Source organism: Microtus ochrogaster, chromosome 2 (assembly GCF_000317375.1).
Source record: "Microtus ochrogaster isolate Prairie Vole_2 chromosome 2, MicOch1.0, whole genome shotgun sequence".
Taxonomy (NCBI): Eukaryota; Metazoa; Chordata; class Mammalia; order Rodentia; family Cricetidae; genus Microtus; species Microtus ochrogaster.
Genome location: NC_022010.1, coordinates 48,172,336 through 48,199,596, shown reverse-complemented (window position 1 = coordinate 48,199,596; position 27,261 = coordinate 48,172,336). Strand labels below are relative to the sequence as shown.

General features: G+C 34.5%; 1 protein-coding gene across 9 annotated transcripts in view; it reads left to right on the top strand.

The window, feature by feature from the left end:
* Stxbp5l (syntaxin binding protein 5 like) overlaps positions 1-27,261 on the top strand; it is a 250,576-nt gene that overhangs the window by 85,971 nt on the left and 137,344 nt on the right. For all 9 annotated transcript variants that reach the window (XM_026785910.1, XM_026785901.1, XM_026785891.1 and 6 more), the window contains exons 9-12: positions 4,141-4,264; positions 8,903-8,981; positions 13,532-13,686; positions 18,486-18,558. In XM_026785910.1, coding sequence (XP_026641711.1) covers positions 4,141-4,264; positions 8,903-8,981; positions 13,532-13,686; positions 18,486-18,558 — 431 coding nt within the window. The remainder of the gene's footprint in view (positions 1-4,140; positions 4,265-8,902; positions 8,982-13,531; positions 13,687-18,485; positions 18,559-27,261) is intronic.

Genomic DNA, 27,261 nt, shown 5'->3' with positions numbered 1-27,261 from the left:
ACAAATAAATGACACTATCTTGAGGTAAATTTTATTATATACAATTTATTCTTGATTAGGTTTCTCCCAGATGACATTTCAGCTGGACTCTTGATTCCAGGCCTTTATTCCCATTTAGAGGAAGCTAATATGAAGACAGTGCAGCTGAGAGAAGATAAAAAGGGAACTAACTCATTTCTTGAGGCTGGGTAGCAAAGATGATCGTCTATACCCTTAGATTAGAAGTAAAGTAGGAGTGGGACAAGACAAAAGGAAAACGCTGATCCAAAATCTCTGCCTAGCTAACACCCATTCTTATATGGATAGATGTCACATAATTTAAGGAAGCATGGAAGTAAATAGAAAACAGACTCATCTATTTCTTTTTAGAACACTTCATTTTTAGATTAGAAGAATAAAAAATATCACCCAATGGACTTCTAGTTGCCTTCGAATACTCAACATTTTCTTTCCTATCATATCATAACAATTAAAAATTTAGAGTTTTGGTCCCTAAAGATGTATTTATTGGGCTAGAGAAATGTCTTAATGGTTAAGAGCATGTACTGCTCTTGCACAGGATATGGGTGTTTCCAACATCCACATCGGGTAGCTCACAACTAATGTAAGTCCAGCTCTATGGATCTGATTCCCTCTTCTCCTCTCCTCGGGCACTATACCCGTGTGCACATACTCACATATGTATGTATACACATTACTAAAAATCAAAATAAAATCTCAATAGAAATTTTTATTTTATAAAATTCACAGTTTATTTCTTAATGGTTCTCTCAAACTAATATTTTACCATATATATGAGATAGTTACATTGCCAAAGAGTCTAGAAGTTAATTGTGTAGTGTCTGAGCAATTTGGTCATAATTGGTGAAAAACAACCATGCAAGTAATAGCACAAATTAATTATGTTCTTCATATTCACTTTCAGTACATCTGAATCATAAGGAAAAATGACTCCACAGAGCAGAGCTGGCTGTTTGCTGTTGTTAAATGCACAAAATGCAATGATACATTATAAATATTTCTCCCTTTTTTAAGACTAAGAGCTAGAGAAAAATACAAACACGGTTTAACTTGTTAGAGTTGGAAAAGACCAGATCAATAGGAAACCAAAAGGAAAATGCTGAAAATTATGCTTTCCTTAAGCCTAAACTGTATGAAAATAAATTTTCCAACCTTAAGAAATAAGCATATTAATTCTGAAACTGAAACTTTAAATAAAGATTAGAAATATTCTAAATTAATAGAATATGATTGTCTATATAATTTATACATAGAGATTATTTTACGTATTGATGTAAATCATATACACACATAGGTATTATACTACACATTTGTAGTTTATGTCATTCTAATAGAGATAGTTATAAGCTTTATGTAGCTAAAAAACTTTTCAAACTTTCTTATTACTTTGTCATAACTAGAAACTATCTTTAATAAATTGCTAAGATGGTTTTATAAATCATATATACTCTTCCCAGCACTGCACATAGTGGTCTCTGCTGTAATTTTTCAAAGTCCATTCTTAAAATTGTTTCGTTTGTGCCTATCTCGTTTATTTGCCTCTTTTCTCTGTCTCTGATTCATTTAGATTATAGATTCTCAAGTCTGGAACACGGGAACATACTAGGCGTTTGAGAGACTAAGGCAGGAACACAAGTTGTGGCCCTAGTTTGAGGCTGGCTGAGTGATGTAGTGAGCCCCTCGCACCTCAACACTACGTCTGCCTTTTGTTGCCTCCTCTAACTTATGTTTATTTGTACTGTCTCTCATTTCTAATACTAATAATACTTACTGTAGTAAGCAAGAAGCTTACTACAACTAACAACTCGCTGGCCTTTATCCCTCTCTTAAACTTTAAATTTAAATGTCTAGCAATTTAATAGGTAAGTCAAAATAAATATCACCAGAACAGAATTTATATTACACATACCACTTTCTATGTTCTTTTTTCTTTTAAAACCAGTTTACAGTGTCCATGGTAATCCTATTTTGCTCTTCTTCATATATCATAAACAATCAGTTTTTATAGGCTTTTTGATTTTGTCTTTATTTTTATTGCCGTTCTCTCAATTCCTCTCTGTCATTTCCATACCCAGTACTCTACGTGAAATTGCTTGACTGGTTATGAGTCTCTTAACATCGACCTTTCTGTATATTCTTCATTAATAGATTATCTTTCAAAGATATAATCAGATCACGAGATTCTCTACATTAGGATATTTGACTCCCTGTTAACAGGGTCTGAAAATGAGAATTAAAGCTGTGATACTTTTTTTTAAAGTATAATTTACTGCATCTTGTTAAACAGTTCACACATCTGGGACATGTTACTCACTTTCTCTTAATGATATAATTTTTTCTTACCTTCAAGATTTTTCTACTGGTAATTGCTTTCTCAATATGAACTCTCTTCTTGTCTCTTTTGTATTTTAAAATCCTATTAGTCTGTAGGCACCAAAAAGCTATTTGAACTGTCTTACTGTCCCTTGATGATTAGTCATAGATAAATTGGATTTTTTTTTAGAAATACAGTATTATATTGAGAAATAATTAGCTGAAAAAATTGCTTTCAGCTAGGTGTTATAGGTTATGCCTCTACTCGCAGCCATGCGGAAAAGGCAGTTCAAACAAAATAGCACTTCTGTCAACTTTGCTGAACTGCAGTCAGTTTCACATTCTCTGAAGCTACTTGGTCAGCAAAAGTAGAGGGAGAGAAAACGTTCAGACACAGCCTTATCCCAATCCAGTGAAGGAGTTCCTCAAGTTCAAAGCCAACTAGAGCTACACAGTAAGTTTCAGGCTAGCCTAGAATGCAGAGTGGAAATTTTCTAAGTAATAAAAAGGCAAGGATTTATTTTACAATAGTTATGGTTTTGTTTCTTCATAATGATATTTCTTCAATAAGCTCAAAGAAACCTTTCAATTTGGCATAAAGGTAATATTTTGATTCCATGGGAACTGTATATTTCCTTTTGTCAGATTGCTATATAGTTTTTAAGCTTTTGTTTTCAAGAAAACGTTAGCGTTGACAAAATATGACTCATATTTTCCCTTTAAATTCTTTGTTTTATTTTTTCTTGAATTGATTATTGATATTTGGTTTCCATTAAGTCCCTGTTTTGATAGAAAGAATGTGATGTAACTAAATAAACAAAAAATCAAATACCCTCCATCAGCTCAGTTACTAGCTCCTTAGTTATACACTATTTATTGTCTTGATCTCTAAAACAAGACAATGTTTCATCATTGCCCTATGTACTGAAATTCTACTTCATTTATAGTTGTAGCTATATTTTTTCTCTCCTCCCCAGTGGGTAGGATTTCACTGGGTTAGGATGAGGCTTGGGGCTGTACACTCTCATCCTCTGCTTCTGCTGACCACGTAGTTTCAGAGAATTTTAAACTGAGGATCAGCAAAGTTGACAAAAGAAGTACTATTTTGTTTGAACTGCCTGCAGAAAGGAAAAGAAATAAACAGAGAAGACAATGAAGAATGTTTCTAAATGCTTTTATTAGAGACTGTTAGGGGAAAAGTCTGGGCATAGAAATTACGGCTAAACTGAGAAGAAACGAAAAGAAAAACAAAATCTCACAAGCCCAGGATATCATGTTGCATTTTATGTTCAGTTTAGTCTTATATTGAGGTCTGAATCATCTGTTTTGTTGTTGTTGTTTAATGATTTGTCAAAACAGCAGTTAGCTGTAACTCTGATATAATATATATTGACTGAAAATTTCATACTTGGTTATGTAAAAAGAATTCAGTTACGTAACTGTATAAGCACACATGCTTAATGTTCTGAACAGTAGAGATGATTAATATTCACCCATATTGACCTTACTCTGTTTCTTGGGAGGAGATATTTTATACACCTTTTGATTTTCTTGCCCACTAGGACTTGTCTCATTGTATTCAACAAAATGGTTAAATTATTCACAAAAGATACAAAGATTTAGAAATTCAATATTAAATACTAATTCAGTAGATCTTTCCTTAAAAACTTTTATAGAAGAAATTACACTACTGTAAGGATTAATACAATTTTAAAATGAAATAATTACTGTTTTCAGAATATATGATGATATAATATATCTACTTTCCCCTTTTTTCTTTTTTTTTTGTTGTTGTTATTTTACCAGGCTATTCATTCAATTGATTGGCATCATGAGGGCAAACAATTCATGTGCAGCCATTCGGATGGTAGCTTGACTTTATGGAACCTGAAAAGCCCAAGTCGCCCTTTCCAAACCACAGTTCCACATGGTAAGAAGAGAGACAGTGGAGACTACAGAATCGCCTCTCCACAGCTTTCATTCCTCCAGTTTTGCCTTCCTTTATGTTGCAGACTGGCAGAGTGCATCGATGAGCTCTTCTATTTTAGGTTTTTTGTTTTACTGTCTTAATGTTAGTCTGTTTAGTCCATTAACATTAAATATAATTACTAGGAAGACTAGATTTAAGTCTACTTATTTTTGTTTGCTTTCTGTTGTTCATACTATATTTGTTTGCTTTTCTCTGCTTTTCCACTTTCAAGTAATTTAAATATTATTAGGAATACATTTTAATTCATAGGCACTTTATCTTCTTTTCCTATTGTTTATTGCAAGTATCACAATGTTTCCTTAACTACTCAATATGTTAATGCTAAAATTATAACACATCATTTAATATATAGATATCTTGTAACCATGTAGATCTACTTATCTATCTTCATTATCATTTATACTATAATTGTATATCATACACAAATATTGTGATTTTTAAATGGTCACATGTATTATAATTAAGAGACAAAATACTCTATAATTTAATTTATTTGTGGACATCACTCCCATTTCATAGGTCTGGTGAAATGATTTCATTAAGCTTCTATTTGAAATTATCTTATCTCCATTTTTGAAGACTATTTTGCTAGACGTAGATTTATGGTCAACATCAGGTCATAGAGTGTGCTAGGTGGGAATTCATGTAATATAACGACTGCTTTAATGATAGTCAATCATCTTCTAGTTTCAATGTTTTCTAAGTGAGCAATCTTCAGTGTTTTGAACTTTGCTTCTACGATTTAGAATGTGTTTTCTCCTTCTGGTGTTTTCAGGCAAAGTTTTTATCTTTTATTTGCAGCAACTTAAAAATGTTTTGTCTCGTCTTTATTGTTTAATTTTTCTATAAACAGTTCTAAATTTTTTTTCTCATGAAATTAAAACTTTTCATTAAAAGGCAAGAAAAAATCGGTGCAACAGTGACATGAGAGTTAGTGTATAATTAGTTTCCTTCTGATCTACACTACAAAAAATTAGTACAGCACACAGTACCTGATCAGAAGACCATGGCTGGAAGGGGCACAGCCCTTTAAGATTATGCTAGTAGTAACTGCTTTGTAGATATTTCTATTTCTACAAATAGATCTCTTCAGTTCTCAGTCTTGGTCAGAGGTTCTTCTTTCTGTAGTAGGTAGCCATAAATGCACAGCCTTGAATCCTCAAAATGCTAAAGTGACCATGAACATTAAGTTCTGTATGGGGCATGAAGAAAAGCCACTCGCCATAGACTTAGAGAGTATTATAGAATTAGGTCCTGAATATTGTGACTGTGGATGGGGTACTTGCTGTGAAATGTTGTCTTTTGGACATGACACAGCAATAGTTGACTTACAAGACTCAGAGAGTATTACAGATATAAAAGCATAGTGGGCTTTTTCCTCCACCAGCAGGCTTCCTCTCCATGTTGTTTGGTTCAGTCCAGATAGATATATTCAAGGTTAGTCCTGAAGATGTTTACCTGAAGCTGCAGGTGGTCATAACTCTTGTGAGTTAACTATGGCTGTGTCACGTCCAAAAGACAACATTTCACAGCATGTCCCCTCATCCTCAGTCACAATATTCAGGACCTATTTCTATATAATACTCTCTGAGTCTTGTAAGTCAACAGTTCTAAATTTTTTGGAACTTTTTTGCCATCTACCTTTAATATATTTTTATGTCTGTTTCTCGTTCTGGAATATGACTCAGCTTTGTTAGAACTTTTGGTGTTGTGAAAGACACCTCTGAGTCTTAACTTTTGTATTTGTTTTTGTCGATATTTTTGTTACTGATTTCAAGTCAACCAATTCCAACTGATTTGTCATCTGTTTACCTGCTTCTTGTTCTGCATTTCTCTTCTATTAAACTGCTCAGATTTTTTTTATAGTTTCCCACTCAGTATCTTTTTGCCTTTTAGAAATATTTCAAAAATTCTTTCTGTCCTTTATTGTGAGCATTTCACCTTTCTTTAATCTTTAAGCTTAGGTGCAATCACCTCCTAAAACCTTTGATAACATCACCGGCTTTGCCTAACTTGTATTGACAACAATGGTGCACACATCACCCTCTTTATAATATTTTTGTTTATATCTTATATAATGTGGATATAGTCTTTTATCTTCATTTTATCAATTATTCAGGATATACAGTATAAAAGTTTGTTAGAAATAAGAGTAAAACTTCATGTATATAAAGCTATATAATGTGGATGTGATATAATATCATTTATACTGTAGAATGTATTTTCTCATCCCCTTTCTCAAAGAAATAAAACACTGATATAATGAAAGAAAACAGACACTATCTTTAACTAAGGGAATCAATACAGAAGAACAAAAACATGAAATTAAAAATTATATGGGAAATGCAGAAACTAAAAACTCAAAAAACTCTCAAACTCATAATTCTGTACTATTCTATATTATAAAATTAAGAACATGGGTGAAGTAGATAATGTCAAGGGAAATACAAAATAATGAAAATTTTGTACAGTATTTTTATTATAAGTTCAAATCCCCATCTGTGGTCCATTTCTTTCAGCCTGAAAAACACCTTTTATTACTATGTTGTTGTTGTTAAGATAGTTCTAGGATGCAAATTCAGCTTTGTTTTAGGGGAAATGTTTTTATTTGAATTTATTGTTGAAAGATGATTTTGTCCAACATGAAATTCTTAGTTGACAGTTCTTTTTTTCATTTCTAATACTTGGGATATCTTGCTCTCTGCTAATCAATACAGGGGTATTGATTAGCTTTAATGTTTCTGAAATTGATATTTAATCTTACTTGGGGCTCTTTTCATACATCCATTTTGATCTTGACTTTCCTTTCTGCCTTTAATATTTTTTTCTGTCATTCAGCATTTTTGCTTAGATTACCTTGGCCTAGGGTTGTCTCTTTATCAATTTACCATTACTTCTCTAGCCTTTCAGTATTACACTTGTGTGTATGGTGGTAATGACTAGTGGTGTTTTACAGTTTTTGATGTTCTTCACTTTCTTTCCTCCTGTTTGGTTTGATATGCTCTGGTTTGTCTCCAGCATTGATTTTATACAATTTTCAAAAATATTTTTTGTTAATTTTACCCATGTTCTGAAATGTTGGTTTATTCCTATTACTCCCAAATTCAGAAGCTGTCCATGTTGAGAATCAGTTACACATTTTGTCATTAGTTGACTATTTTATACCTGGAGAATTTATCCTTTTTCTGTCATTTATCCTTTTATGGAGTCCAGCTGGTCTATCCATGCCCCTGTTTAATTACAGCTTCTACAGCATGTTGTGTCTGTTACTCATTCGCTTCTGGTGCATCACACTGTCATTTTTATGTTTGTATTGTTCAATCTAATAAATTCCAAACATATTAGAATTTAATTACTTCTATGTACCCTGACATATATCATATAATACTAGGAATATAGAGAATAGTAACAAATCAAATTGACGATTTTTTATACAATGTTTTATACAACATGGCATTTAAGCATGCTTTAACCACTGACAAATACTGATATAATTAAAGTAAGAAACTGTTTTCTAAAAGTAAGTTGTTAGAGCTGAAGACTGAACATTAATGGGACTTTACAACCTGATTTCAATGCTTGGGACCCAAATCGCAAAAGGAGAGAACTAATAGTTCTCTTACCTCTGTAATGAGTGCCCCCTCTCCACATAGTAAATTAATCACTGTAACACCATTTTTAAATGAAGAAGAATGATTCTGTAAGTCTATCATATGTTTAAGACAGGACTTTCTGCAATATGAAAGTTTACTTCTAGTATAGATAAACTATTGAGAGTTATATAGATTTTATTAAAAGATTTTATCTTTTTCTCTTCCTTTCTTTTTGTTCATTTTCTTGTGGAGGGAGGGGAAGACACTCTAATGTACTCTTTGGTGGATTTGAACACTCAACACTCATGCCTCAGCCTCCTGACTGTTGAGATCACAGTCGTGAATAATATGTTTTAATAATATATTTCATTATGTATGTATGATTCATCAGTCCTAAACTTTATTTTATGAGCATATGTAACTGCAATAATTTTATAAGTAAATACATCCATATTTAGGGATTACAAAGCACCAAAAGGAGATACTTTATAAATAACTTGATTATATAGCAGTCTATTTTTATTATCCTAAGGCATATAGATTTAATAAAATATTAGAATATATAGACTTATGCCAAATATGGGCACTTTAAAAATAAACCAGTATCTTTAGATTAAACTGATGTTACTATGAAAATGACCAGTTTAACAATATAATACAACTAAAGTAATAAAATTATTCCAAACTTAATCATCATTGATGGAAATGTAAACTAATGCCTGTCCTGTTCTCTTCTGTAAGCAGTATCTACAATTAAAACTGTGCTTGAGCATTTGGCTTCAGTCGTGCCCGTATCACCTGCCAATGTAACCTGTTCAGGGGTTGTTGTAGTGCAGGAAGTTACGTGACTCACCCCAGAGGCTTGTAGATTTCATTTTTTCATTATGTTATTGTTTCATGTTTATATTTCTTAATGGAAATTTAAAAAAATTCTCATGGGTCAGTATAATTTAAGTCAGATTTAATTATTTCTTTCTCTCATTAGGAAAAAGTCAAAGAGAAGGAAGAAAGTCTGAGCCTTGTAAACCGATTCTGAAAGTAGAGTACAAAACCTGCAGGAACAGGTATGTGGTTGTACTTGGTGAATATTGAATATATGTTAGGGTGGGATAATGGAAGCAACAATCTTTGATAACATGTTATACTGCCCTAGAATTATAAATTATTAATTCTCTAAATCAATAACTTATTTTTCTTGATAATTATGAATATTGAAAATAACAAATAGTGTACTTCATTATATTTATATTAACATTATATATATTCTAATAATTGAGGACTCTTGAATTATTTATAATATATAAATATTTATTAAGCTTAATCTATGCATCTATTGATATTCCTTATGACATTTAAATATATAGCCAGATCTCTCTGAGCTTATAATCTGACATATTAAAATTGGAAAGCTAACCTTTAGTTGGAATTATAAAGTCATAAATATTTTCATAATGGGAAAAGCCTGAATTTTATGATTTATATGATAAAATAACATTTAATACAATTCTACATTTATAGATACCATGTCCAGTATTTCTGCATTTCCTCTTAATTTGTAATAATCACTAAGGACATTTTCCACCCAATATGAGCATAATAAACCTTGTCTGAACATTATTGTTATTTATCATTATTATTATTATTATGATGATGATGATGATGATGATGATGATGATGATGATGCATGTATAAGACGTGGGTTCTGGGGATCTAACTCAGGAGCCAGGCTTGTGCAGCAAGAATTTTGATGTGCTAAGCCATTTTGTCAGCCCCTAAACAGACTGTAAATTGAAAGTTCCTACTTTATCTTAGTTACTTGCTCACATTGTAGTGTGCTATTAGCATCACAGATATAAATATGTTTGTTAAAACTTCCTCTTCTGAAGTTTTAATAGTATAAAATTGTGATGATAAATTTTCAATACCCCTTTAGCAGTCCAGTTTAGTATAATATACCTAAAAAATAAAATATTCCAAATTTTAAAGATTGTGGATGGAAACAAAATCTAATATAACTATTGTCTTTTTAGAATATTATAATTACAAGTTTTCTTGTGCCTTTAGATTCAGTAGTGTATATCACAAGTTATGCAGTGTAAACTCTAAGGATCTTTGAAGGTCAGGAAATTATATTAATTTTTCCAAACAGCTTATAGCTTTATTTAGTTTTCCTTTTCACTTAACTTCAGTGTTGACTGTCCTAAAGGCTATAATATCTGTTGAATTATCAATTAGTGTTCAATATTTTTATAGATTACAAATCTTGAAAATGAAACAGCAAAATGAGAGCAAATAGTTTCATGTGAAGCCTGAGATGCTTTTTGCACAATAAATCTCAGGACCCATGGACTTTAGTGCTTCTTCTTGGCTACAAGGGTGTTGTTTTGAAAGTATACTCCTGTGCCGTGCTCAGCAATGTTCAGGTTGACTCCATTGGTTTTAACTATATACTACACACTGTGTAATTTGATTTGTGAGCTAAACCATGACTTATTACCAGCTTTTTAATTTGGTAGGCTCTAGTAGCAAAGACAAGGAAAAAATACTAGTGATTTTTGAATGGCACGAGAAGTAGTTTGATGGATGTTTGTCTTGGGGGAATGGAAAGGGACAAGGGTATAATCGAGCTGTAAATATTAGCACATTTCTAACTTTTTATTGGCTTTTTTGGGCAATTAAAAATTTTAAAGAAATAAGGAAAAGGAACACCTTGTTGAAGGCCATGGAGAGAAGAGCTGTCAAGAGAGAGGTCAAGAAAAGTCCTTAGGGAGAGAATTTCTGAGATAGGTGTTAAAAGGCGGAAGTAAAGTAGCCTTTGGGAGCCAGGGCTCAAATGAAGCAGTGTGACGCCACAGTTAACATCACTGACTTTACAGTAACATGGCTCTGAGATTTTTAATTATATCAAATCTTTAGTTTCATCACTAATAATACCTGATTTACTATGTTACTCCATGAAAACTAGATGAAATAATGCATAAGGCATAGATTTTCACGACTAAGAAGGCACACTCAGGTTCCTAATAAATCAAATCACCATTATAATTATATTAAAACCATGGTATTCTACGTTGTTAGCAGTATTTAATTACTCTTAAAGATTTGTTTTACCACTTAGTATCCTAACTATAATAATTCTATTTATAATGTGAAATGTGTGTTTTATTGGTCATACTTACTTTCATTCCACTTGAATACAGTGCATGCAGACAATTTTGTTTTTATTTTTGTGATTATTGCTTTAAATAAAAGTAACCTCTGGAAATTTAAAGCAAGGGAAAAATTTGGAGGTGTACAAGTTTGAAAAAGAATGAAAGATGGGATCCAGAAACAGTACAGTACTCTACTGAAGGTTATATCAAAGTTAGACTGTACCTTAATTAAGATACTGTTTCTTTTCATTAATTGTTTCATGCATATATAGAGGAACACACACAATCACACACATACATGTGTGACCCCATATGTTCTTTTTACCAGATAGTATTAGATTTTTAAAGCAAGACGTGTTTTGTTCTTTTGGTTTTTGTTTTGTTCTAAGTAGAGAATTTGTTCAAATGCATTGCCACCCTCCCTGATTAACACTTCAGACAGTTTGGCAGGGGCCTTGGGAATGTGTATCTGTAAAAAATTCTGGTTGGTACTGGATCACATTTTTAAAAATTGATACACTGATTAAAATAAAATGGTAAGATATGGAAAATAAGGAGATAATGATGACACAAATATCTAGAGCCTAGGAGGATTAATAATGAATCCATTTTAGTCATTGTTCTCTTGCTGTGAGGAGACACCATGGCCAAGGCAACTCATAAAAAAAGAATCATTTGTGTGCCTGCATTCACTACTTGAAAATAAATTTTGTTGTATGTACTGCAGGTTTATAATACAATGCTATAGGGCAGATATACTTCAAATGATAGGAAGTGTGCTTCATAATACCAGATTAGTGGACTCTTTACTTACTTTGTCAAATTGCTCATGCTAGGCCATTTACTAAAATCATCCCCATCGCAGACTCAGAGAACAGAAGAGCTCTTTGTCAAGACATAATTTTTAAAAATTAGAAAAGATATTTTATATGTAAATGTGATAGGTATATTAAAAATTCTATTGGTTTTGTTGTTCTGTAGTGAGCATTAAATTAACTAATAATTGCATACTATAAGACAGAAAAGAGGAGATACAGTGATTTATAGAAACAGGCAACTTCTTTTTAGCAGATAGAGTCCCCTTTGGCTTTAGGTTGCTTTAGTCTGTCACTGGGTGACTCCATTTATTTTAGTATTATGTCAAGGCAAATTAAAATCTTCACAGTAGAAGGAAAGTAGCTTACATTATGTCAGCCAAGAAGCAGAGAGAGAAAAGAGGAAGCTTATGCTGGTACACTTTCTCATTCTTTTATTCCTACCTGGACCCCACACTATTGGACAGCACTACCACCATTCAGCATAGGTCTTCCCTCACTGCCTAAGGCAGTTGTCTCTGTACATGCACTAACAAACACATACAGGAGTCCCTTCCCTTTCCCTTCCCTTTCCTTTCCCACCTTTCTTTCTTCTTTCTTCTTTCTTCTTCCTTCCTTCCTTCCTTCCTTCCTTCCTTCCTTCCTTCCTTCCTTCCATTCATATCTGTTTTGAAAATGTATTCTTCTCTCATACATTACATTCTGACCACTCCATTTCCCCTCCCTCCAGTCTTCCCAGCCTCCCCTCTCTCCCAGATCCAAAGTCTCATTCCTCAATCCAAACAAATTGAGAAATGAATGACACTCATTTTATTACTTATTTGTACCTTGAAAAGTAATAGACTGAGTAGTGTGTGTGTGTGTGTGTGTGTGTGTGTGCGTGCGTGTGTGTGTGCGTGCGCATGCATGTAAACAATTAAAGAAAAAGGCCATAATTTGAGAGAGAACAAAGGAGGGCATATATGGGAGGATTGGAGGGAAGAAAGGGAATGTAATGTATTTTAATTTCAAAAATAAAAGTACTAAAGTGACACACTAAAATTTTATATGAAATTACTTAAGCCAGCTAGAGCTTGCTAGATATGCATAAAACTGAGAAAATATTCTATAATAAATTATTATTCATCTACATATTATTTTTCTATTTCCTCATAAACCTTTTACTACAGAAACTTTATTACCTACAATTTTCATGTTCTCGTTTACCATTCTGAGCTTCCTACTGTGATATTTCTCTTTGTATTAAAATTCACCTCTCTCTTTCATTTTAGGGGCTTGGGTCCCACATTCCCACTTATTAGTTTATTATAACATAACTAATGTTCTAATGATAGTGATATAAGATCTGGTAGCCAAATAAAATATAAAAAAGTCCCTTTGAGAGCCAGTGACTCCACTTTCCTCCAGCTTGTCTTTCCCCAGTGCCACTCAAATATCTTTGCACTTACCCATAGTTATTCTAGTAGCTAGAATGTAGATCCGGAAAAGGGAGATGATAAAATGGTCATTGTTAGTTAAGAAACTAGAATCAGGAAGGCCATTTGCATTGTAGATAATCTCCTCTGAACTTATTATTTCAAGGCTTATGTTTTGACTTCATGTTATCTTAAAGAATATAGTCTCATTACCCTTTTTCCCCCTATGTAGTGAACCATTTATAATATTCTCTGGTGGGCTGTCATATGACAAAGCTTGCAGAAGACCGAGTTTAACCATCATGCATGGAAAAGCAATTACAGTACTTGAAATGGACCATCCTATTGTTGAATTTCTAACTTTATGTGAAACACCTTATCCAAATGGTAAGTAGATACAATGAAACATTTAACTTTAGAAAAAAAATATCATTTTTAAATGACAAGTTCCTAATGAAATTAAGGTTAAATATTTTCAGTTTTGGCAGCAGGCATCCACTGTGGTACAACACTGTGAGCTACAGTTGCTGGCGCAGGTTCTACATTGTACCTACTTGGCAAACTGGAAGTAAGACAGATGTAGTGCAGCAGTGCTGGCGTTGCAGGTTCTAATATCAGGTAAGTGCTTTAAACTTTGATAAGGATGGTGGAAGCTGAGCTGGGAGGGTCCGATAGGGGTCCAGGGTGAAATCACTTGGGGAAACTGAGGTCTCCTAATAGTCTCTCCTAGACCAGCTCCACCCATCCCATCCCAAGAGCAATCAAAGTTAAAGCACTTACCTGATATCAGTGATCTGTAACTCTGGTGGTGCTGCATCTTCTTCACATCTGGCTTGGCTTCAGATGCAACTGCAGCACATCTGATTACTCTAGGATTGCTGATGTGTGGTTAGTGATTTATTTTACTATGGAGAAGAGTCATAAGACCATTGGGAGGAGAGATGCATGTATATATTTATCATCTTGAGTAAAGATACAAAACCTTTGTAAACATGAAACTAGTTCTAAACTCATACAAAAATCTAATGATGAGAAAATAACTATAAAAATGAAAATGGTTAAAACATAAACCAGAAATATGAGTTTATGATAAAAACAATATAATAAATATTACTACATTTTCAAAAGGGACAAAAACTTGACTTGGGACAGAATATTTGGATTTATGATTCACCTCTGGATTTATGATTCACCTCTGAAACTTATTAGCTGCTAAGTAAGATACTTACATGTTTTACTTATCTTGTGTAGGAAGGGAATAATTTTACCTAAATATGATTAGTGGAAAGACAAATGAAAATACTTTGTTAACTATGAAAATATGTATGTCATGTTTCATTACTAAATATGTTGATTTTCTTTAAATTATTTAGCTTTATATTTAAAATATGTAGTAGATAGCAATTATATAGCACTTTATTTCAAGAGTTACTAGAGATAAATGACCTACATTTTTTATCAACATATATTTATTGAACGTTACTGTGGCTCAATACTATAAGTACTTGTTAAGCTTATAGAAATATGAATGCAATATTTACATAAATTGCATAAAGTCTGACGGGGTCTATGAAATAGCCATAAGTTATTGAAGTAATGCATGATTATAATGCTGACTTACATGGTTCACAGTATAAATAATCCACCTCTTTATAGCTGGTTAAATGACTAAAATATTAATGTAAAGCCTCAATAGAAAAATAGGATTTAGGCAGACTTTATTGAGAATATTGAGTAAAGGTTTTGTAAATTGTGTGGTTTGGTAAGACCAATTTATGGGAAAACATCTACGGTTTTTGGAGAAATTTGTGAAGAAACAGAACTTTGAAGAAATACTAAGATGAAAGAAAGTACTAGTTTTAATAGTTTTTTTTTAAAAGGAATATATAGGTTTCAAGAGAGATTCTTAAAATCTAAACTGTAGCAAAGGCATTTGTAGGTAACATATATATTTATTGTATCTGGGCATGTTGTTTTATTTGTATAATCTCAGATCTGGGGAGACTGAAGCAAGAGGATGTTCCTGAGTTCAAAACTAGCCTAGGTTACACAACATGTTTTAGTACAGTCTCCGCTGTAGTGTAAACTGTTCATTAAAAGAAACCCCAAACCACACAACATGTTTCATACACAGTCACAGCATTTTTTAAAAAGAAAGAGTAGTAAGAATGAGTAGTTATTAGAGAACAAAGAAGGAAAAAAAAACCTTACAATATTCGTTCATGGTTTATCACACTATAAATGTCCTTTGGAATTATGAGTATAGTTGACAAAGGAACAAAGGTTAGAGTCACCTAGGAAGGAAATGTGGATGAAACAAAAAGAAAAGTAAAGCTACAGGACTAAAAGCTAAAGTTAGGAAAATTCCTCCTTTAAAGAGCATTGAAATGTATGTGAAATCGAAGTTGAGAGTTCATGGTTGCAAAGATGAGACATATGTCTCATATGTAGTCTCCTGAACATCAGTAGCAATATAAGGATAATTTCTAATGATTTTTAACAAAGTATAAATCTGCTAAACCCTGCCTTTTCTACTCTACAAGTGGATTAATAAAGTGTTTTTCAGAAAACTGATAAGGATAATTGAACTTTTCATTTGTCAGATTTGAGGAGAAATGGTGTTAACTATACTTATGGGAATATAAATATAGTAACTGCTCAAATGTGTTTTAACTATTCAAACATTGAATATATCAAAGCACCAGAAAAGAAAGCCTATATTGTATATAATGAAGTTTCTCATGACCTTTCCCAAGTCGCCCAGTGCTACTCACCTTTTTAATTCTTCTCTTCAAATATGCATATACTTCTTCTTTCTACAAATGACCTAATATTCTATGTACTGTTTATATCCTTGTGTTAATATATTTTAATTATTTCATAGTAGTTGATAGGGAATTCCAGTCTTTATAGCTACATAGTGATAAATGTCATTCCCAGGCTAAACCAAGTTATGAATAATTTTAATACTGCTGATACTTTTATGACATCTGATGCCGTGACTCATTCTCACAGCTCAAATGTTTTAACATTGTTAATGGGATCATCACCTAGAGTAATAACTGTAATCAGAGCTTGTCAGTTCCCATCTATATTTAGTTGGCCAGTCATCTCTAAGCCTTTCAAATGATGCATTCTCATCAGAATAATAATTGAGATAGAACTTCTCTCACCCTAACTGGTAGAAACAAGGGTTAAATGATGAGACACACCAACCTAAATAGGTACTTCATTGCTATCTATTAGCTATAAATATCACCATGTATTTTTTTCATATAACTTTTATAGCAGCTTAAGATACTTATATTTGTACCATTTCAGTGAAAGAGGAGCTTCAAGTCAAGGAATGAATATAGCTAATATGCCCAAGACAAAATTTTTAGTTAATAGGCAAAGAATTGAACTCAGCACTGATTCCCAAACAATTTTTTAGTAGCTATGACAGTATACAGAGGGTTTCTACAGAGGTGAAACTTCTGCTGCCAGTTTCTATTTGTGTAGGAACAACAATAACTTTTGACAGATATAACAATCTAAAATTTTAATTTATCTGTGACTTTAATTCACACATGGTAATGCTTTGGCTATTTTATCTTCTAACACTTGCTACAAACCTAGCCAATGATGTTCCTAAGGAGAGCTGACAAGGAGAAAATAACTAGTTATATGGAACCCTACTGCTCTTCAAACTGAGAGCTAAATTGTATAAAAACAACACTGAGAAACTTAAAACAATGCTGGAGATAAATAGTAGGAACCATGAGAACGGTTTGAACCTTGGACTGTAGCAGACTAACTATTGTCATAGAGATAACTATCTAAGCACCAGCAAGTCCTAACTCTTGTTTTCATTTACGTGTTTGCTCTTGTGTTTTCCTCTCATGTACATGTTGGTTGTAAACATGAACTTGTGTAGGTACTGTAACTTCTCAGGCCTGGAAGTTACTCTGAAGGCTGCCTGCTTCAGTATTTAAATTTCCCACCCAAGACTTCAGTCCTCCCTCTGTAGAAGACATCTGTTGAGTGATTATTGAGTTTAGGATAAAAGCTTTCCAAACTAGCCAGTAGAAACTTCTGGTATAGTGAAAACAAGATGGAAGTTAGAGTTTAAAGTCCTAGGTTTAAATTTCAGTTTAACCACTGGTCGATAAACCTATGCCTCTTTGGCCATGTTTTCTCAACAATATTGAAAAATAACACTCTATAGCTACTGAGAATCAAAGATAATGAATTAAAATGTTTTCTTATGCAGTTATCTAAACCTGAGAACTTCACTTTCCCCGTTTCCCCATTTGCCCTTGATTGTAAATAGAATCCAATGCTTTCTTTGCCTCTTAACTAAATCCCTGCTCCCTATCTTAACACAAGTTACATTTTATACCATTACCCTTATTTACTCATAGCTCACAGTAGCTCCTGAATTCTTACTTCTTCACTGTCCACAGCTCGCAAACATTCCTGGAACAAAAACTCCATGAGAAAGGTTTATCGTCAGTCTTATTCCCCACACAGCCTTCAGGTTTTGAGATAGCTCCTAGGATATAATGGAGCAAAACTAGGTGGGAAAGGGACAGTGGGATATAAATGGATCAAGGATATGGAGGAAAGGAACAGTGGGAAGAGGGTTGGATTTAGAAATGTGAAATTTACCCCATGCTGTTTGATTTTCGTAGGCTTGTGCTCATGCACACAGGAATAGTCTATAGGAGTATATTAAACCATATTGACTCAAAGTACACACCCAACTACATGTGTTTCACTATCATAGTGAGGTGATTGTGTATCATATCCCAGAGAAGCAGAGTTAGTGCAGTCTCAGTGTGACTCCTAGTGGGCATGGTTCAAATCTAAACCACTAAGGTTATGGATGAGTCTGATAGTGACCATAAGCTTGAAGTGACACTCTCATTCTTTGTTAGGCAGGATTGCCATCACTTCGTGATTTTTGGAATGTACTTGACTATGTACTATACACATGTTCATTTTTCCTAGTTCTATTAGAGATCTTAACATTATATTTGTCAAATAAACATATTTTATTAAAGTATTCTTTGTCACCTTAGCTCATACTTTGGTTTTCTCATCAGTTAAATACAATGTATATAAGATAAAGGAAATGGCATTGTTGGTGGTTTAAATAAAGTATGCAGTATGGAAACTTTTCAATGTTTTTCTTTCTGTTGTAGAATTTCAAGAACCCTATGCTGTTGCTGTACTTCTAGAGAAAGATCTCATTGTAGTCGATCTGACACAAACCAAGTAAGTTGGTTATAATAACACCAATTACTTTCAAATTCTCTCAAATTCTCTTCAGTACAATAAAAATGCAGGAGCACATTTTAGAGAACTGGCATTGGAATTCTCTAGATATTAAGTTTTTTCTTATGTGAAATTTGTCTTGCTAAAGTTACAGAAATGTGATTTGGTTAAATGATGAAAAGTGAAGTAGGAAAATGTGTAACAAGAAAATTTCTATTCATCTTAAAAACAGAGCAGATGTTTGGACACAGCATTTATAGACACCCAGAACAAAAGGAATAACATTTTTGCCATTGTTTTAAGCAAAAGAAATTGTTACAAAACATGTGCAATGTAACCACTGGCCGTCTGTTACTCTATTGACTGAAGGAAAACTGATAAAAGAAAATTACATGTAGTGAAACTATTTTGAGACTACCACAGCAGGCTGTTGAAGCCTGGGAATTTTAGGGACAGAAAATGTAGTCTACCTTTTATTTCTATTTTTAAAATGAGGGGATAAATAATTTTTCACCCCTGAGACATAAACATGTGTAGCTGGAAGACAATGTTCATCACTTTTAAGTCTACTTTTACGATCAGTATAAAGGACTAACATGCACCATTGTAAGAGCAGCGCCTTTTTGTTTCATGTCGCATGTATTCTCTTCCTTCCTGTGTCCCTTGTTCCTCTCTCCTTATAATTCCTCCACTCTTGGGAACTCTTTCTAGCTTCATCGCATAAAACCACACCCATTTAGCGCTCGATTCTGCATAGAAGAGAAAGTAGGCAGTCTTTGTCTTTTTTAGTCTAGCTTACTTAGCTTTACATGATGATTTCCACATGCACACATTTTCCTACAAATGTTAGGATTTAGTTTTTAAGATAATAAAAGTCCAATTTGTATAGGTACTATACTTTATTTGTGCGACCATTAAATTAGAACTATCCATTGGAACCTGGTGGAATCATCAATGAACATAGACTTAAAGACAATGGCTCTCTTTATGCCAAAATCTATCAGTAGCAAATAGTCCAACTGTGAAGAACAGACCCTACTGAGACCCTCCTCTAGCTATACTGGATTGTTAAAACTTCCATTCTTGCACATACTTAGGGAAGGTATCCTAGCTTGCTATAAGTTTACAGTTGCATAGCTATATCTTGCTGGCTGACATTTTATAGCCTTTCCCTGTATCAGCTCTTACATTCTTTCCCACTCTGTTTCTATTTTCAGTATCCCATGAACTATGGACAGGATGGTATAAATGTCTTATTTAGGGCTGAACACTCATCCACGCATGTTCTCAGTACCCTGCAGCTATAAGTCTCTGTTTTAACCACATTTCACTGAAAAGATAAGCTTCTAGATTAAGACTGAGAGTAGTTTATCTCTGTGGGTATAAACAGATATTTAGAAAGTAGCTTGATCTATGTCAGTACTCTGTTACCTATAGAGACGATGATTTCCACAGTTAAGGGTACAGATTAGATTTATAGAAATAGACATGGATTCTCTCCAGTTGAATGGGTCTCAAATTCAATCAGAAGCTATTTATCCATGTAATGATAGGGCCTCTATTGCACAAATGGGATTCTCTAGCTTTCCAGGTTGGTTTTTTAGGTCATAGAATTCACAGCTGTGTAAGACGATTGATACTATTTGTACACCAGTAGTCTATATAGGAGCTTCTAGAACTACAAAAACTACCTGTCAGGTAGAGGATTCAGATCACTTCCAGTTTGACTATTTCCAGCTCCTGTGACTATTCCCACCATGGCCTTTTCTAGGTTCCTGTCTTATCCTTGTATTCTAAATTGAACACACAAAATTAGAGATTTGCAGCTGGGATCTTCATATGAAAGAGAATATGAGATGTACATGATGGATAGCGTGGTATTGGTTTTCCTGTGCCTGGCTAGCCTTAAGTCAGGTTCTAATTTTTTAGAGACACCCATTTACCTGCAAATTTCAAAGCCTCATTTTCTTTGCAGCTGAGTAAAATCCCACTGTAGCACATTTTCTTATCTAGCCATTAGTTGGGGGACATCTAGACTGTTTTGTTGGCTATTTTGAAAAGAGCAAGTAGAAACGTGGACAAGCAAGTATTTCTGTAGTAGGGGATACAGTATCATTTGTGTTTGTGTCTAAGAGTAGAATAGCTGGAGTGTGTGGTAGTTCTGTCTTTGGCTTTTAAAGCAGTGGTTCTCAGCCTGTGGGTTGTAACCTTTTGGGGATCAAATGACCCTTTTACAAGAGCCAAATATCCTGCATATTGGATATTTACATTATGATTCATAAAAGTAGCAAATTATAATTATGAAGTAGCACCAAAACCAATTTTATAGTTGGGGTCATCACAACATGAGAAACTGCATTAAAGGGTCACAGCATTAGAAAAGTTGAGAAACACTGTTTTAGAAGAATCTCCACACCAATTTTCTTAATGACTACAAAAGTTCACATTTGTACCAGCAGCAAATCCTATTTTCACAAATCGTTGCCATCATTTGTTTTCATTTGGTTTCTTGATGATGGCCATTCTGACTAGGGGTGAACAGAATCTCAGAATAGTTTTACAATTTGCATTTCTCTGATGGCTAGTGATAAATATTCTTCAAAAGTGTTTATTAAGCATTGATATTTATTATTTTGAGAATTCTCTGTTCAGACCTATTTTAATTGGTTTTTTATTTCCTTGTTTATTTAGTTTTTCATGTATTCTAGACATTAATCCTTTTGAAGATATATAGCTGACAAAAGAATTGTTTCCATCTGTAGGTTGCCTTTTCATCATATTGCCTGTGGCACAGAAGGTTTTTAGTTTCATGAGCATCCATTTGTCAATCTTTGGCCTTATTTCTGAGTGATTGTAGGTCTAATTACAACATTCTTACCTATTCCTGTTTGTTGTAGTCTACTCCCTCCCATCTCTCCTAGCAGTTACAGAATTCCATATAGTGGTTATTTTTAACAGGGAAGGTCTAGTTTCATTATTATGCATATAGACATTTAGTTTTCCCAAAACTAATTGTTGACAATGTTGTCTTTCCTCCAGCGTGCATGCTTGTCAAACATCAGATGTTGGTAGTTGAATGGACTTCTAGTTGGGACTCTTAGCTTGTTTCATTGATATCTCTCTCCTTTTCTCCCTCTGGGTGTGTGTGTGTGTGTGTGTGTGTGCTTGTGTGCGTGCCTGTGTGCACACATGCATCCATGGGTGCATGTTACTACAATACTCCTTAGTGCTATAATTCTGTTAAATAACTTGATATCTGGTATAATAATGTCTCTCTTCTTTTTGCTCAGGATTTCCTTGGCCCTCCAATGCCTTTTATGTCTCTATATTTATTTTAAGATTTTTAAAAATTTCTGTGAATAGTAGCATGGGGATTTTGATTAGGATTGAATGAATCTGTAAATTTTTTGGTAGGATTATCATTTTAACATTATTATAACAGTCCATAAGCATAGGAAAACTTTCCATCTTCTAATGTATTCATAAGGTGTTATTTATTTATTTATTTATTTATTTTGTTTTTTCCAGACGGGTTTTTTCTCTGTAGCTTTGGAGCCTGTCCTGGAACCAGCTCTTGTAGACCAGGCTGGCCTCAGACTCACAGAGATCTTCCTGCCTCTGCCTCCCTAGTGCTGGGATTAAAGGCATGTGCCACCACCACCTGGCAAATTTTAAAGTTTCCATTGTAGAAGTTCTTCACCTCCTTGATTAGGTTTATTCTGAGGGTTTTTAAAAAGACTCTTACAAATAGAATTATTTCTGTGATTTCTTCCTCAGTGTGTTTCATTTTGGTATATAGATAAACTTTTGATGTTTATTTTTAATCCTGACACTTTGTAGGAAGTATAAATTTTAGTTCTAGGAGTTTTCTGGTTGACTCTTTAGTGTTTCTTATATGTAGCATCATATTATCCAAAACCAAGTTTGCTTTGAGTTATTTTCCTATTTGAACTTCTTCTCATCATAATGGTCTAGCAAAACATTATGTATTTTATTGAACAGTAGTGGAGACGGTGGACAACTTAGTCTTCCTGATTTTAATGATATTACATTGAGGTTTTCTCCATTAAGATGATACTAACTTTGGATCTGTCACATGTAGTTCTTACACATAAATGCACATTCATGCCAACCTTATTTTCTACGAAACTTCTCTCATGAAAGAAAGTTGAATTTAGTCAAAGTACTTTTTGAATCTACTGATGACTATATGAGTTTTGTTTTTTTTTAAGTCCAAAGAAAGAAAGGGTACAGTCAATGTGAGGACTCAGGGAGGGCAGGTGAGGAGTTGGGAACTCTAGGGAAGAAGAAGAAGAGTCTACTTAGAGGCTAGGTCTGCTCAGGGTCCTAGAAAAGACCAGCAGTGAGTTTGGTGGTCAAGAGAGAAGAAATAAGAAGGGACTGCCTAGTGGCAGGGGGTTCTGAGAACGGGCCAAGGGGAAACTGGGTAGTTTAAGGGTAAGAAGGAGAGGAGTTTACCTGGAGGCAAGAGTGGCAGTGGAGTCCTGAGGAAAGGCAGGCTTGTCATTGGGCAGCCTATGGGAGGAGAGAGGGTCCAACTGTAGTGGAATTTCATCTGTATTTTAATAAATAATGTTTGTCTGAGGATCAGAAAAGTAAAACAGCCACACTAGCCAGCCTCAGACCAAGCAATAATGACACACACCTTTAATCCCAATAGCCACACTAGCTCATCGTAGAAACCAGTGTTAGTGGTGTATGCTCTTAATTCCAGAACTAGAGAGGATTATAAGACAGGAGGGGACAGCTCTCAGTCTTGGTCTTATTCTGGGATTCCTGGAGGCAGGATTGCCATTTTGAACTGAGAGTGAGGTAAGAGCCAGTGGCTGACTGTTTTGCTTTCTGACCTTCAGGTTGAGCCCCAGTTTCTGTGTTTGAGTTTTTATTAATTGTGCTTCACCATACACAGCATTTGGATTTGGCCATCAGGGGCGTGAACTGGGTATCTTAGGGAGGAAAAAGGATGGGGGTTAACCTGGCAGCAAAGTAAAGGCACATCCAGGAGGGGCAGGTAGAATTGGGTAATTTAGGGACAAGGAAGCTCTGAAAAGTGGAGGGTAGTTGTTTGGTCTAGGTAGAAAGACTGTCCAGGGTTGTTGTTTTTTTTTTTTTTAAGCAATTGCAAATGTAATCATTTCCTCCAGTTCTTCCTCAGTTTTATTGGTCATGGTGTATTTATGCCTGTTAATTTTTTGTCTTACCATTTTTCTCAGAGTATCTATCAAACTTAACAGTTTTCTGATGGAATATTTATGGGGTTTGTGCCTAGAATTACAGCATCTGCAGATTAGGATACTTGGTTTCCTTTTCAGTTTTTCTTTATACTTCTTTCTCTTGTATTCTTGTTGTTGATAAGGCTTCAAGTTATGTATTTAGTAAGAGTGGAGAAAGGGGACACTTGTCTTTTTCTTTCAGTGGAAATGCTTTCTATTTTTCACCCCAGTTGGATAATAGATTTGTCATATACAACTCTTACTATGTTGAGATTTGTTCCTTCTATTCCTAATCTCCTCAGGGCTTTTATCATGAAGGATTAGATTTTGTCAAAAAACCTTTTCTGTACCTATTGCAATGATCACTTCATTTTTATCCTTGAGTATACTTATTGATTTATACATTTGTTGAGCTATGTATATTGAAGCATCCCTTACTCTGTAAAATGATTGTAACTTGATTACATGAATGATCTTTTTGATGTGCAGTTGAATTCAGTTTGCAAGTCTTTCATTGAAAAATTTGTGTTTATGTTCATAAGGGAGGTTGTTCTATATTTTTATGCCTTTATCAGATTTTTGTAGCAATGGCTTCATCCGAAGAGATATTAGTGAAGACTATAGGGTGTCATGTATTGAATTCTATCATCTCAAATTAGGGCACTTCCTTTTTTGTTGTGTCTATCTAGTTTTGTTATCCAGATATTGCTGTCTTTTTACAATGAGTTTGGTAATCTTCCTTTAATTTGGAGGACAGTACTTCCTGGAGGGTTTGGAATAATTTGATAGTCACTGTGTGTTCCTGCACTTCTTTGTGGAAAGAGTGTTAGTGCTTTAATCTCATTGCTTATTGTGGATCTTATTAAGCTTACTGATTTAATTTTGGTATGTCATAGGAATTTATATATTTTTCTAGAGTTTCCTTTTAAATACTTGCCAAAGTATTCCCTAATCATTTCTGGATTAAGGTTTGTCATGACAGAACCTTTTCCACCTCTCTCTGAGTTTGAATCTTCTTTTTCTTTGTTTGGTTTTCTAACACTTTGTCAATTATTTCTTTAAGCTTTCAAAGAACCATTTTGTTTGATTTCATGTATTGTTATTTTTATATTTATTTATTTTACATACCAACCCTTCCTTTCTTCTGCCCCCCCCCCCACCAGCACCTTCCCTCTTTCCCATTTCCCATTCACACCTCAGGAGGGGGTAAGGTCTCCCTTGAGGAGTCAACAAAGTCTAGCATACCAAGTTGAGGCAAGACCAAGCCCCTCCCCCTGTTTCAAGGCTGAACAAGTATCCCAACATAGGGAATGGACTCCAAAAAGCCAGTTAATACACCCAGGATAAGTTCTGGTCCCACTGCCAGGGCACCTTGAAAAGATCAAGCCACATAACTGCCATCCACATTCAGGGGGCCTACTTTGATCCCCTGCAGATTCTTAAGCTGTCAGTCCAGAATCCTTGACCTCCTACTAGCTTGGGTGGGCTGTCTCTGTGGTTTTCCTCATCGTGATTTTGACCCCCCCTTGCTCATATGATCTCTCCTCCCTCTCTCCAACTGAAATCCAGGAGTTCAGCCCAGCTTGCTGTGGATCACTGCATCTGTGTCTGTCTACTAGATGTAGTTTCTATGATAACAATTAGGATAGTCACTAATCTAATTATAGGGGAAGGCCAGTTCAGGTACCCTATCCACTATTGCTAGGAATCTTGGGTAGGGTCATTCTTATGGATTCCTGGGAATTTCCCTAGCACCAGCTTTTTCCCTAGCCCCATAATGGCTCCCTCTATCAAGATATCTCTTTCGATGTTCTCCCTCTCTGTCCTCCCCCAACTCAGCCATCTTGAACCCCATGTTCCTATTTCCCATCCCCTCCCTTCTCACCCACTCTCAGTTAACCCAGGTGATCTTCACTATTTTCCCTTCATGGGCCCTCCATGTGTGCCCCTCTTAGGGGCCTTCTTTTTACCCAGCTTCTCTGAGGTTATGGATTATATTATTCATGATAGCTAAAACCTGCCCTGGTTATCCGCTGCTTTATATCTAATATCCACTTAGGAGTTTTGTACGTAATACCGTATTTGTCTTTCTGGGTCTGGGTTATCTCACTCAGTTTTTTTTTTTTTCTAGTTCCATCCATTTGTTTTCAAATTTCATGATGTCATTTTTTTAATCACTGTGTAATACTCCATATATAAATGTACCACATTTTCTTTATCCATTCTTCAGCTGAGGGCAGGTTTTTACAAATAAAGCTGCTAAGAACATAGTTGAGCAAATGTCCTTGTGGTAGGATTGTGCATCCTTTTGGTATATACCCAAGAGTGGTATTACTACATCTTGAGGTAGATTGACTCCCAATTTTCTTAGAAACCTCCATATTAATTTCCAAAGTGACTGTATAAGTTTGCATTCCCACCAGCGATGGAGAAGTGTTCCCCTTAGGCCACATCCTCTCCAGAATAAGCTGTCTTCAGTCTTTTTGATCTTAGCCATTCTGACAGGTGTAAGATGGAATCTCAGAGTCATTTGTATTTGAATTTCTCTAATGACTATGTTGAGAAATTTCTTAAATGTTTTTCAGTCATTTGAATTTCTTCTGTTGAGAATTCTGTTTAGATTGATACCCCATTTTTTAATTGGATTGTTTGGTATTTTGATGTCTGGTTTCTTGAGTTCTTTATTTATTCTGGATTAGCCCTCTGTCAGATGGGTTGGTGAAGATCTTTTCCTCTTCTGTAGGCTGCGATTATGTCTTATTGACATGTCTTATTCACCATGTCCTTTGTCTTGCAGAAACTTCTCACATTTAGCAGGTCCCCTTTATTAATTGTTGTTCTCAGTGTCTGTGCTACTGGTGCTATATTTAGGAAATTGACTACTGTGCTGTGTCAATACATTCAAGGCTGCTTTTCACTTTGTCTTTTATCAGGTTCAGTGTAACTGGATTTATGTTGAGGTCTTTGATCCATTTGGATTTGAGTTTTATGCATGCGGATAGATATGCTCCTATTTGCATTCTTCTACATGTTTACATCCTGTTATGCCAACACCATTGTTGAAGATGCTTTCTTTTTTCAATTGTACAATTTTGGCTGCTTTGTCAAAAATCATGTGTTCATAGGTGTGTGGATTAATATCAGGGTCCTCAATTCTATTCCATTGTTCCATGTGTATGTTTTTATGCCGGTACCAAGCTGTTTTATTACTATAGTTCTATAGTTGAGCTTGAAGTCAGGGGTGATGATGCCTCCAGAAGTTCCTTTATTGTAGTGGTGAGGCCAGCAGGCCTGTTTTTTGTCCCGCCCGGCTTCTGCATGGCTAGCTTTGCCCCCAGAATAATTACACAGAAACTGTATTCTTTTAAACACTGCCTGGCCCATTATCTCCAGTCTCTTACTGGCTAACTCTCACATCTTGATTAACCCATTGCTATTAATGTGTGTAGCACCACAAGGTGGTGCTTAC